The following is a 12,809-nucleotide window of genomic DNA, read 5'->3' on the forward strand; positions in this document are numbered from 1 at the left end:
CCACTTCTCTTCTAGTCTTTACCTTTCTGCCCCACTTGTTTGTTTTCCCATCCCCCCACCCCCTTTTTTTTCTCTTCTAACCCCACTTTGCCCATTTCTCTCTTTATTTTTTTTTTTTAATTTTTTATATTCTTGTATGTATTTTTGTTTTCTCTTCAAACACCCCCACCATATTTATCTTAAACTATCACATTATCTATAAATATTGTATTACTTTTTAAAAAATAATGTAAATATTGTTTAATGCGTATTTTACAATAATTTGAATTCATCTAAGCTCCTGCCTAAATCTCGCCTAGGCGCATAGTTGATTGGCCCCACTCTGCTGCCTGACTAGCGCCTAACATTTTTTCGAATCTAATCCTAACCAGTTTAAGCTGTTTATATTGGCTTTGATATAACCGCTTTGGTGGAGAGATTGTTTTCTGCTATGAATATTGACTCAAAACTTTGTACTTTTCAATGTAAAAGCAACCGCTTCGATTGAATTTTGCACTCTTTTGCATTTCGCCCCTCCCCGAGCCAAATCCTAGCTTCGCCACTGCTTGTACTGGTAGGTCTCATAAGTCAAGAGCTCAGAACCACCATGGGAACCAAAAACCAAGAGCTTCACATTGCTTTCTTCCCTTTCATGGCTCAAGGCCACATAATCCCCTTCATGGACTTGGCCAAACTATTTGTCTCCAGAGGTCTCAAAGCAACCATAATCACCACCTCTCCAGATGCACCCTCCATTCAAAGCGAACTTCAAAATTATTCTAGTTCACAAATACAAATATTCACAATCAGAGTCCCGACTGCAGATGTTGGATTGCCGGAAAATTGCCAGAGCTTGCACTGTGCCACCACCCCAGAAATGCATTTACAATTTTTTACAGCAACCGGCTTGCTTGGTCCGCAGATTGAGCAGTTCTTGCAGCATAAGAAACCCAACTGCCTTATGGCCGACATGTTCTTCCCTTGGGCTACCGACTTGGGTTCTGAATTTGGTGTTCCGGTGCTCCTATTCCAAGGAATCGGTTATTTCCCATTGTGTGCTATCCTATGCGTGCACCTGTACAAGCCTCACCTGTACGTCTCATCGGATGCGGACCACTTCGTGATCCCCATCTTACCAGGTGCGATTAAGCTAACAAGAAAAAAGCTACCGGATTTTGTTACAAACGGGGAAGAAAACGTGTTTTCGAAGTTGTTAGAAGGTGTGAAAGCACAGAAACAGAGCCATGGGGTTCTGGTAAATAGCTTCTATGAGCTCGAAGCTGCTTATGCTGATCACTACAGAAATGATTTGGGGATCATAGCTTGGCATGTGGGCCCACTTTATCTAGTCAATGAGAAGCTGGTTAAAGAGAACAAAAGCTCCATTGAAGAACAACACGAGTGCATCAAATGGCTTGCTTTGAAGAAACCCAATTCAGTTATTTGTGTGTTGTTGATGCATAAAATCAGTGAGGACTTTGGTACAACAGAAAGTGTCAGGTTTTGTGACCTTCGCTTGGTTACTTCGGTCACTAGTGAGGATAAGTATGTAAATGAATAGAGACAGAGAAGCAAACACAAGATATAAGTTGTTCACCCAGATTGGCTACATCCACGGAGTAGAGGAGTTCTCATTAATTGTGAAGGGTTTACACAAATACATAGGTTCAAGCTCTCCTTTTGTGAGTTCTAGTGAATAGTTTAGTACAAAATGACATTAGAGATTATTGTGGGAGAATGATCCCTATTTATAGAAGAGAGTTTCTAGTTTTGTTCTGACATTAACACGTGTCGTGTTGTGATTGGCTTCTGATGTTGACACGTGTCGCGCTGTGATTGGCTTATAATGTCGACACGTGTCGCATTGTGATTGGCCTCCTGGTTGAAGGGAAGCTCTTCTAGGTCCTTGACAGTATAACGTTGACCGGTGCGCAGTAGTTTCGGGATTGGTCAAGTATGGTACAAACAGTGCTCCCCTAAGTTCCCGAGTGAGGGAAACTCCTCGGTTGGGGACTTGCAAGATCCAAGCCGCTGAGTAATCACGAAACTTCTAAGTACCGAGGTGTGGTATCGTCTTCACTTACCTTATCTGTCTCATTTGTAGATGTGGCATCTTCTCTGGAAGTACTTTTCCTCCATCCAAGGGTGATATCTTTAACCGATGAAGATGCACAAGGTAATGTATCAATTTCACTTGAAGCTTACTTGTAGTTTCGGGCTTGGTCAAGTGCGATACAAACCCTATAGTAGAAGTCCCCCAAATCGCCGAGCTAGGAGATTTATCGAAGGAGGTAACAGACAAGGTAAGCAATCAGACTTCCAAGCAAGCAACCTGGATCGGAGGTTCGACTTCGGCTTCTTGTTGATTGTTCTCATTCTCTTTGTGTCGTAAATAGCACCAAGGATAAGGAGAAGCAAATGGAGAAGAGATGATATGAAATACTTTTGCTTTTCTTATTCTTGAACTAGGCTGGATTTGATTGAGGGTGGTGGACACTTGATCTTGAATCGGGCTTATGATATATTCAAGGACCGTTGGTGGCTTGATCTTTAAGGATTTGATTCAAGAGTGGTGAATCGGTACGTGCAGTTCACGACGCCTTAGTAAGTCGACTCAAGAATTTGAGGGTCAAAACAAGTCCATCAAATCTAGAGTATAATCAACCCTGATGATATGGGATACTCTTACTGTTAAGAGAATAGTGAATGTGGTATAGAAAGGTGTCGTGCTATAGTGATCTGTTTCAGCTCATCGTTGAACCCTTTGCTTCAATCTTTTGCATGGCAGAAGTGGTGTGCAACCTTTGCATTTAAATGGTCCTTCAGAACATTCATTCATAGTGACTCATCTACGCTTGGCAGCTTCAGTGTAAAGAGCCAATATCTGATCAACTGTCATGAGGTATTTACCGGAGGAATTCATGACCTTGACATCAGTTGAGGATGAGTACTCGAGAGCAATGCTAAGTAAGCAACCAGGCAAAAGGTCCCAAGCAGTCAGTTCCAGAGTGGAGGTTTGATTTCAGGTTCCGACTGACTGCTCTTTTTCTCCTTGTCCTGCAGGTGTGGACAAGGACAAAGACAAGAACAGGGAGAAAGAATGATATGGGATACTCTTGCTTTTGACCCTGATGATATGAGATACTCTTGTTCTTGGTGTGGCTTATTTGCTGAGGTATTATCTGGGGGAAATAAAGCTGAGTATTTCGAGAGGTTATGTTGAGGGTGCCTTCTCGAACGCGAGAAATGGTTGAGCATTTTTGCAGGTTTGCCTGTCCGTGGAGGAGGGAGGTCGACATATATAGGAATTTCCCAATAGCAAGTAGTAATGCTATTCCTTTACCCTTTTTGGTCATAGCAATGTAGTGGAAGCTGCCAGCTTCACGTGTTTTAACTTTGTCAGAGTACTTTGAAAAAGTGGTATGTGGTATCTGGAAAGCTGATGTTGCGTGTAGAGAGTGGTGATTGAACAGTAAGATTCATGTGTTTTCTACTTCACCAAAAAATTTCGACAGATTATCCGTAATTTCCGCAAAGCTGAGTGTGCATGTGACAGGTGCTGACGAGGTTGAAAAAGCAGGTGCCTCTTCAATTTCTGAGATCGGCCCTCGTGGTCTCTGAGCAGCCCAACTTTTGAGAAAGAAAACGCGTCTTCGATTTCTGAGATCGGCCCTCGTGGTCTCTGAGCAGCCCAACTTTTGAGAAAGCAAACGCCTCTTCGATTTCTGAGCAGGCGCCTCTTCGATTTCTGAAGCTCCGTCGAGTGCAGATTTTTATAGAGGCTGACATTAAGTTCCAAAGCACACTTGAATCTCCACTAGTAGAAGCTCCCTTCTTGCACTTCTAAGATCTTGATTTGTTCGACCTCTTCTTTCTTCAACACCTTTGAAAATGTCTAGCCCCTCCGACCGTCGTTTTGACTTAAACCTTGTTGAAGAGGCAGCCACGCCTTCTCCAGACAACATATGGCGCTCATCCTTCTTGTCCCCTACTGTTTCTCTTACCGTTGGGGATTCCGTGATGAAGAATGATATGACCGCCGCGGTGGTGGCCAGGAACCTTCTCACTCCCAAAGATAACAGACTACTTTCCAAACGGTCTGATGAGTTGGCTGTTAAGGATTCTCTGGCTCTCAGTGTTCAGTGTGCAGGTTCTGTGTCTAATATGGCCCAACGCCTATTTGCTCGAACCCTCCAAGTTGAATCATTGGCGGCTGAAGTGATAAGTCTCAAACAGGAGATCAGAGGGCTCAAGCATGAGAATAAACAGTTGCACAGGCTCGCACATGACTATGCTACAAACATGAAGATGAAGCTCGACCAGCTGCAGGAATCTGATGGTCAGATTTTACTTGATCATCAGAAGTTTGTGAGTTTGTTCCAAAGGCATTTATTGCCTTCATCTTCTGAGGCTGTACCGCGTAATGAAGCTCCAAATGATCAACCTTCGGTGCCTCATCCTTCTGGGGTTCTGCCTAGCACTGAGGCTCCGAATAATCACCCTCTGGTGCCTCTTCGTTCTGGGGCTCTGCCGACTGCTGAGGCTTCCCCTACCTTTGTGAATGCTCCCTCTTGTTTGTTTATTTTGATTCATGTATATGTACTTATTTGTAACTTATCGGAGATATCAATAAACAAGATTTGCTTCATTTCAACGTATTGTGTTAAATACACCAAGGCCTTCTTCACTAAGTTCTTTGAATTTTTTCTTTTGTTGAAGCTTGTATGTTGAAACTTTGTGAGTGAAGTATGTAGGTTGAGGTAGTGCTCCCTTAATTTCATGAGTGAGGAAAACTTCTCGTTTGGAGACTTGAAAAATCCAAGTCACTGAGTGGTCGTGAGACTTCCGAGTATCAAGGTGCAGTAGCATATGGTAGGAGTCCCCCAAGTCTCTGGTCGAGGGAGTTGACGGATGAGGCATTTCCTTTCTAAGTGGTAGCCCAAAACTCCTTCTTCATATATATTTGTTATGAAAGTTGTTAGGCTCAAAGAAGAGGAGGCCTAGGCAATTTTTTTTTTTTTTTTAATTTTCGAATTTTCGAATTTTCAAATTTCCGAATTTTTGAATTTTCGAATTTCCGAAAAAAAAATTAAAAATAATATATATATATATATATATTTTAAACATTTGTAGGTGAAGTTTTGGTGTTGAAGCTTTGTAGGTGAAGCTTTGAGGTTGAAGCTTTGTTGGGCACCATGAATTGATTTTGCTTCACACTATCTTGATGAAGAGTGTGTGAAGCTTTGGGGTTGAAGCTTGATAGGTGAAGCTTTGGTGTTGAAGCTTTATAGGTGAAGCTTTGGTGTTGAAGCTTTATAGGTGAAGCTTTGGTGTTGAAGTTTTATAGGTGAAGCTTTGGTGTTGAAGCTTTATAGGTGAAGCTTTGGTGTTGAAGCTTTATAGGTGAAGCTTTGGTGTTGAAGTTTTATAGGTGAAGCTTTGGTGTTGAAGCTTTATAGGTGAAGCTTTGGTGTTGAAGGGTTGAAGCTTTATAGGTGAAGCTTTTGTTGGCACCATAAATTAATTTTGCTTCACACTATCTTGATGAAGATAGTGCGAAGCTTTTGAGATTGATATTTGTCCTCCATTGATGAAGTTTTTGTTGGCACCATAAATTGATCTTGCTTCACACTATCTTGATGAAGATAGTGCGAAGCTTTTGAGATTGATATTGGTCCTCCATTGATGAAGCTTTTGTTGGCACCATAAATTGATCTTGCTTCACACTATCTTGATGAAGATAGTGCGAAGCTTTTGAGATTGATATTTGTCCTCCATTGATGAAGCTTTTGTTGGCACCATAAATTGATCTTGCTTCACACTATCTTGATGAAGATAGTGCGAAGCTTTTGAGATTGATATTTGTCCTTCATCAAGATAGTGCGAAGTTTTTTAGATTGGTAGTTGAATCCCATTGATGAAGCTGCTGTGTTCCCCCTTCCCTTTTTTTTTTTTTTTTTTTTTGAAGGGGGCAACTTAAACATTTGAAATGTGGAACTCCCTAGTGTTAGAAGTTTGAAGATTTTTCATGTGAGGCTTTCTCATGGTTTGAATTTGAATTTTGAATGTCAATAGCCATGTTGAACTATATATGAGAAGAGTAAGTTTCCATTCTTTACCTTACCTTCATGCGCTCATCTTGTAGTGATTTTTGAAGACATAGTGCTCTTTACTTGAGAGGGATTCCGGCATTGCTTTGTTGTACCATCTTCAGGTTGGTAGTCTTCTCCACTAAATCGGATGTTTTCATTCTTGTTGAATTGTTTGAGTGTTCATGTATTTTGTTAAGAACATAATGAACTGGTTGAGCTTTTCTTCATGCCCTATGAGCTTCTTTATGTTTTGATCCTTCATGTAGTGATTGAGTTTGTTTCTGTTTGTTGTAGATGTCGGAGTCTGGAAGTCTTAGTGATGAGGGCTCCCCTAGCTCTAGCTCTAGGTTTGAGCCTCCAATGTCAGGGTCTTCATGGCCTTTGTTAGAGTCTTGTATGAAAGAAACGTTGGATGATCCTCACAATTGTCAAACCTTAGCCAATATTGGTTCTTCCTCCATGCTAGTGGGTGAAGGGGTTGTTTATGATGCCATACCTATATTTCGCTCTGAGTTCACAGCGGACCATTTAGAAAATAACTTGTTAGATAGCGAAAAGCAGCTTGAGGCCCTAAGGCGATCATGTAGTATCCCCCGTAGTGTAGGAATACGTTTGGTGCGTTGTGAAGAATTGCCTTCTGAGCCACCCAAGGGCCATGTTATGTTCTATACCCAGACATTAGTGACCTTGGGGGTAAATTTACCTTTGCATCCGTGGTTGCAACGGATGCTATCTTTTATTGGTTATGCACCTGGGCAACTCAACCCTTGTTTATAGGATACCTTGATCGGGTTTTATATTATTTGGATGGAGTGTGGATTAGGTGAGCCTTCCTTCCATCAGTGGCACTACTGTTATAAGATGCGCCTGGTGAAAGCATGTACTGGTTATGCCGAATGTGCATGTCGAAGCGAGAGAGAGCGTGTTGTCTTTGATAAGAGAAAGCGTGACCACTTGAATCTGCAAAAATCTGCAGGGAAGGTATTTTCTAAATGTAGTATCCCCATGTGTCATTTACGTTTGGTGCGTAGTGGGAGCTGCCAGCTTCACGTGTTTTAACTTTGTCAGAGCACTTTGAAAAAGTGGTATGTGGTATCTGGAAAGCTGATGTTGTGTGTGAAGATTACAGAGAAGCTTTATCTAAAGAAATCTGGCTCTCGAAGTTCTGAGAGCTATGCCTCTTCAGTTTTTGAACAAGCAATCCCATCGGGGATCTGGCTCTCGAGATTTGGAAAGCGGTGCCGCTTCGGTTTTTGAGAAAGTAATTATGTTGGGAGTCTTTTCTCGAATGTGAGTAAAGGTTGGACGTTCTTGCCAGCCTGTCTTGCCACGGAACACGGAGGTCGACACACATAGGGACTTTCCAGTTGTCAAGCAGTGGTGTTGTTCCTTTACCCTTGTGGGTAATAGTAGGGTAGCTGGAACTTCGAAATTCTCGTGCCTAAACTTTGTCAAATATCTTTGGCAAAGTTATATGTGTGGTACCCGAGGAGTTGATGGTGCGTGTGGAGAGTGGTGATTGAACAGTAAGATTCACGTGCTTTCTACTTCACCAGAAATCTTCGACAGATTGCCCGTAATTTCCGCAAAGCTGAGTGTGCATGTGACAGGTGCTGACGAGGCTGAAAAAGCAGGTGCTTCTTCAATTTCTGAGATCAGCCCTCGTGGTCTCTGAGCAGCCCAGCTTTTGAGAAAGCAAGCGCCTCTTCAAGTTCTTAGATCGGCCCTCGTGGTCTCTGAGCAGCTCAGCTTTTGAGAAAGCAAACGCCTCTTCGATTTCTTAAGCTCCGTCGAGTGCAGATTTTTATAGAGGCTGGCATTAAGTTCCACATCACACTTGAATCTCCACCAGTAGAAACTCCCTTCTTGCACTTCTAAGATCTTGATTTGTCTTACCTCTTCCCTCTTCAACACCTTTGAAAATGTCTGGCCCCTCCGACCGTGGTTTTGACTTGAACCTTGGAGAAGAGACAGCCACGCCTTCTCCAGACAACATATGGCGCCCATCCTTCATATCCCCTACTGGTCCTCTTACCGTTGGGGATTCTATGATGAAGAATGATATGACCGCTGCGGTGGTGGCCAGGAACCCTCTCACTCCCAAAGATAACAGACTACTTTCCAAACGGTCTGATGAGTTGGCTGTTAAAGATTCTCTAGCTCTTAGTGTTTAGTGTGCAGGTTCTGTGTCTAATATGGCCCAACGCCTATTTGCTAGAACCCGCCAAGTTGAATCATTGGCTGCTGAAGTGATGAGTCTCAAATAGGAGATTAGAGGGCTCAAGCATAAGAATAAACAGTTGCACCAGCTCGCACATGACTATGCTACAAACATGAAGAGGAAGCTTGACCAGATGAAGGAATCTGATGGTCAGGTTTTACTTGATCATCAGCGGTTTGTGGGTTTGTTCCAAAGGCATTTATTGCCGTCATCTTCTGGGGCTGTACCGCGTAATGAAGCTCCAAATGATCAACCTCCGATGCCTCCTCCTTCTGGGGTTCTGTCCAGTACTGAGGCTCCGGATAACCACCCTCCAGTGCTTTCTCTTTCTGGGGCTCTACAGACTGCTGAGACTTCCCCTAAGCGACCTTTGTGAAGGCTCCCTCTTGTTTGTTTATTTTGACTCATGTATATGTACATATTTGTAGCTTATCGGAAATATTAATAAATAAGCTTTGCTTCATTTCAACGTATTGTGTTAAATACACCAAAGCCTTCTTCAGAAAGTTCTATGAATTTTTTCTTTTGTTGAAATTTGTATTGTTAAAGCTTTGTGAGTGAAGCATGTAGTTTGAGGTATTGTTCCCTTAATTTCCCGAGTGAGGAAAACTTCTCGGTTGGAGGCTGGAAAAATCCAAGTCATTGAGTGGTTATGAGACTTCCGAGTATCAAGGTGCAGTAGCATATGGTGGGATAGCATATGGTGGGAGTCTTCCAAGTCTTCAGGCGAGGAGAGTTGCCGAATGAGGTGTCTTGCTTGTTACTAATTTGTCAAAGTAACGAAGCCTTGTTTTGATGTCACACCTTCATAAATGCCTTATCTAAAAATATTTCCAACTTTTGTGTGTTTGATGCTGCATGCTGCTGACTAGACAAGATCAAGTGCAATTAGTAGCTTTTCTCTCTTTTTGATGAGCACCCTGTGTCCTACCCAGCTCCCTTTTCTATGTTATTCTTCTTTTTTGTCTTTTCTTTGGTGTATGGGAGCTTGCCCTTGTTGCTGTTTACTTTTTTTTTGTTTGGGTGGAATTGCTTTTTGTTTCCACTAATCAGCCTGAGTTGCTGCAATATAACACCATTCTCTATAGCTCAAATCGCAAAGTCGTCTTCATGAAAGTTGTTCCTTATCTTGTGAACTACAACATATCCAAATTTGAGATCCATCGGAGTAGTACAACTCCATACATTCAGGTATGATTAGTAAATGTTCATCAATTTTCTGTTAACCCGTCAGACTTGTTGTGAGCTTCGAAAATCCATTTTCTCTTGTTCAGCTCAACATACTTTCTTCATAGAAGTTGTTCCACACCTTGTGAACTACAAGATATCCAAATTTGAGATCCATCGGAGTAGTAGAACTCCAGATATTCAGGTATAATGAGTGACTGTTCATCATTTTTCTGTTAACCCGTCAGACTTATTGTGAGCTTCGAAACTTCATTGTCTCTTGTTCAGATCAACATACTTTCTTCATCAAAGTTGTTCCTCATCATCGCTTCCATAACATATCAAAAATGCAAAACAAACTAACGGTTGAATATTTCCAGATCTTCTAAACATCACAGCAGCTTTTAAATTTGCGGGAATCCGACTGTCATGTTTGGAGCCTCAACACTTTAATTTCCGTCGCTCAAACAGAAACGATTCCTTCTTGAAAGTTGTTCATCTGCTCAAGAAATGTAGGGTGTCCAAAATTCAGCTCCATTGGAGAAGAGAAAAGGTTGCAGAAATTTGATAGATGAAAGGAGGCAGAAGAGGAAGAGAGGGAAAGAGGTTGCTTGGGTTGGATTTCTAGTTAAACTTGGAACTTTGGCTTGTTGTTTGATTTATTATAATATGTTTGGAAACATATACATAATTGCCTGTTTTTTTATGACAGGGATGTTGTGGGTGTAGAACAAAATAAATGTTTGCGTTGACCCGTGTTTTTGTACAGGTTCAAGGGAATCTTGGTTTTGTGAACAAAATTTGTTTATTTGCCACAAGGTTTTGTGTCTGGAAAATAGTTTAATAGGTAAGGTTTATTGACTATAGATTTTTGCTTGGGTATATAGCGTGACTAGTTGAAGCTATTTTTAGGATACAAAACTTGAATTAGCTTCGCACTATCTTAATGAAGAGTGTGTGAAGCTTTTATATGTTTTGGTGTTGAAATTTTGTATTGTAGGTGAAGCATAGGGGTTGAAGCTTGATAGATGAAGCTTTGGTGTTGAAGGGTTGAAGCTTTATAGGTGAAGCTTTTGTTGGCACCATAAATTGATCTCGCTTCACACTATCTTCATGAAGATAGTGCGAAGCTTTTGAGATTGATATTTGTCCTCCATTGATGAAGCTTTTGTTGGCACCATAAATTGATCTTGCTTCACACTATCTTGATGAAGATAGTGCGAAGCTTTTGAGATTGATATTTGTCCTCCATTGATGAAGCTTTTGTTGGCACCATAAATTGATTGTGCTTCGCACTATCTTGATAAAGATAGTGCGAAGTTTTTTGAGATTGGTAGTTGAATCCCATTGATGAAGCTGCTATGTTCCCCCTTCCCTTTTTTTTTTTTTTTTTTTTTTTTTTTTTGAAGGGGGGAACTGAAACACTTGAAATTTGAAACTCCCTAGTGTTAGAAGTTTGAAGATTTTCCATGTGGGGCTTTCTCATGGTTTGAATTTGAATTTTGAATGTCAATAGCCATGTTGAACTATATATAAAAAGGATAAGTTTCCATTCTTTACCTTACCTTCATTTGCTCATCTTGTAGTGATTTTTGAAGACAGAGTGCTCTTTACTTGATAGGGATTCTGGCATTGCTTTGCTGCACCATCTTCAGGTTGGTAGTCTTCTCCACTAGATCGGATGTTTTCATTCTTGTTGAATTGTTTGAGTGTTCATGTATTTTGTTAAGAACATAATGAACTGGTTGAGCTTTTCTTCATGCCCTATGAGCTTCCTTATGTTTTGATCCTTCATGTAGTGATAGAGTTTGTTTCTGTTTGTTGTAGATGTCGGAGTCTGGAAGTCTTAGTGATGAGGGCTCCCCTAGCTCTAGCTCTAGGTTTGAGCCTGCCATGTCAGGGTCTTCATGGTTTTTTTTAGAGTCTGGTACGAAAGAAACGTTGGATAATCCTCACAATTGTCAAACCTTAGCCAATATTGGTTCTTCCTCCATGCTAGTGGGTGAGGGGGTTGTTTGTGACGCCATACCCATATTTCGTTTTGATTCTCACAATTGTCAAACCTTAGCCAATATTGGTTCTTCCTCCATGCTAGTGGGTGAGGGGGTTGTTTGTGACGCCATACCCATATTTCGCTCTGAGTTCACAGCGGACCATTTAGAAAATAACTTGTTAGATAGCGAAAAGCAGCTTGAGGCCCTAAGGCAATCATGTAGTATCCCCCGTAGTGTAGTATCCCCCTGTGTCATTTACGTTTATTGTAGATTCACGGTCGGATTTACGTTGTTCCAAGACCTCCAGTTTTGTGCATCAACATGTGTGTTTTGGGAGCTTAGCAAATTTTGTGGATGCCCAGCTGCTGGAAATTGCAGAGGGTCTTGAAGCTTCAGAGAAAAATTTCATTTGGGTTGTGAAGAAACAACCGGGGGAAGATGGTTGGTTGCCTGAAGGGTTCGAAAAGAGGGACGAAGGGAGGGGATTGGTGCTAAGAGGGTGGGCACCACAAGTGAAGATTCTGTCCCACGGGGTGGTGGGAGGGCTTGTGATGCACTGCGGGTTGAACTCAACGCTCAAGGCGGTGGCTGTCGGGGTACCCATGGTGACGTGGCCGATTTTTGTGGAGCAGTTTTACAACGAGAAGCTGATCACGCAGGTGCTTGGTATTGGGGTTGGTGTGGGGGCCAAAGAATGGATGAGGGTTGTGAGGGAGAGTGTAAGGAGGGATGAGATAGAGAAGGCTGTGAGGAGGGCAATGGTGGGTAAGAAGGCAGAGGAAATGAGTACCAGAGCTAGGGCTTATGGAGAGATGGCTAGGAGGGCTGTTGAGGTTAAGGGATCATCTTATGAAGATCTGGATGCTTTGATTCAACAGTTATGGTCTTATGATATTGCTTAAGATTTCTAGAAGAGAACAATTTATATTTTACCAAATTTGGTCCTTTATGTTTCAATTTAAGATTGCATCACCTATCTCACTTACAAGTGAAGAGGAATATCACGGGACCGTAGTACTAAATGACCAGTCAACTGCACTTTAAATTGAATATTTCACAAATCTTTAGGCAAGCAAGAAAAAGTATGTTTCTTTTTTTATGAACAAACGAAATTATCTATACTAAGGAGGTGAGGAGTGGGCTAAGCTTCACAATGGGCTAATAATAATGTAGTTCAAATTTGCCTTTCGTGAGAATCGGACCTAAGACCTTCCTAAAAAAGAATGCGAAACAAAAAAAAAATGTTAATATAATTTGAGGCATGCAAAGATGGACCATCTTCAACTGCCTCAAGTTCCATCTTGTACTCGAAAAATCTCATCATTACCTATTTTAAAGTTGAGAAGGGATTTGATT

The 12,809-nt window shown here is 41.5% G+C and overlaps 1 protein-coding gene across 1 annotated transcript; it reads left to right on the forward strand.

Annotated features, from left to right (window-relative positions):
• Positions 1-586: 586 nt before the first annotated feature.
• LOC114825089 (UDP-glucose flavonoid 3-O-glucosyltransferase 7-like) lies at positions 587-12,355 on the forward strand. Its single transcript, XM_029103429.2, has 2 exons — positions 587-1,424; positions 11,775-12,355. Exons 1-2 carry the CDS (start codon positions 587-589, stop codon positions 12,353-12,355), a joined length of 1,419 nt encoding a protein of 472 aa, XP_028959262.2.
• The last annotated feature ends 454 nt before the right edge of the window (positions 12,356-12,809 follow it).

This window comes from Malus domestica, chromosome 05 (assembly GCF_042453785.1).
Source record: "Malus domestica chromosome 05, GDT2T_hap1".
Taxonomy (NCBI): domain Eukaryota; kingdom Viridiplantae; phylum Streptophyta; class Magnoliopsida; order Rosales; family Rosaceae; genus Malus; species Malus domestica.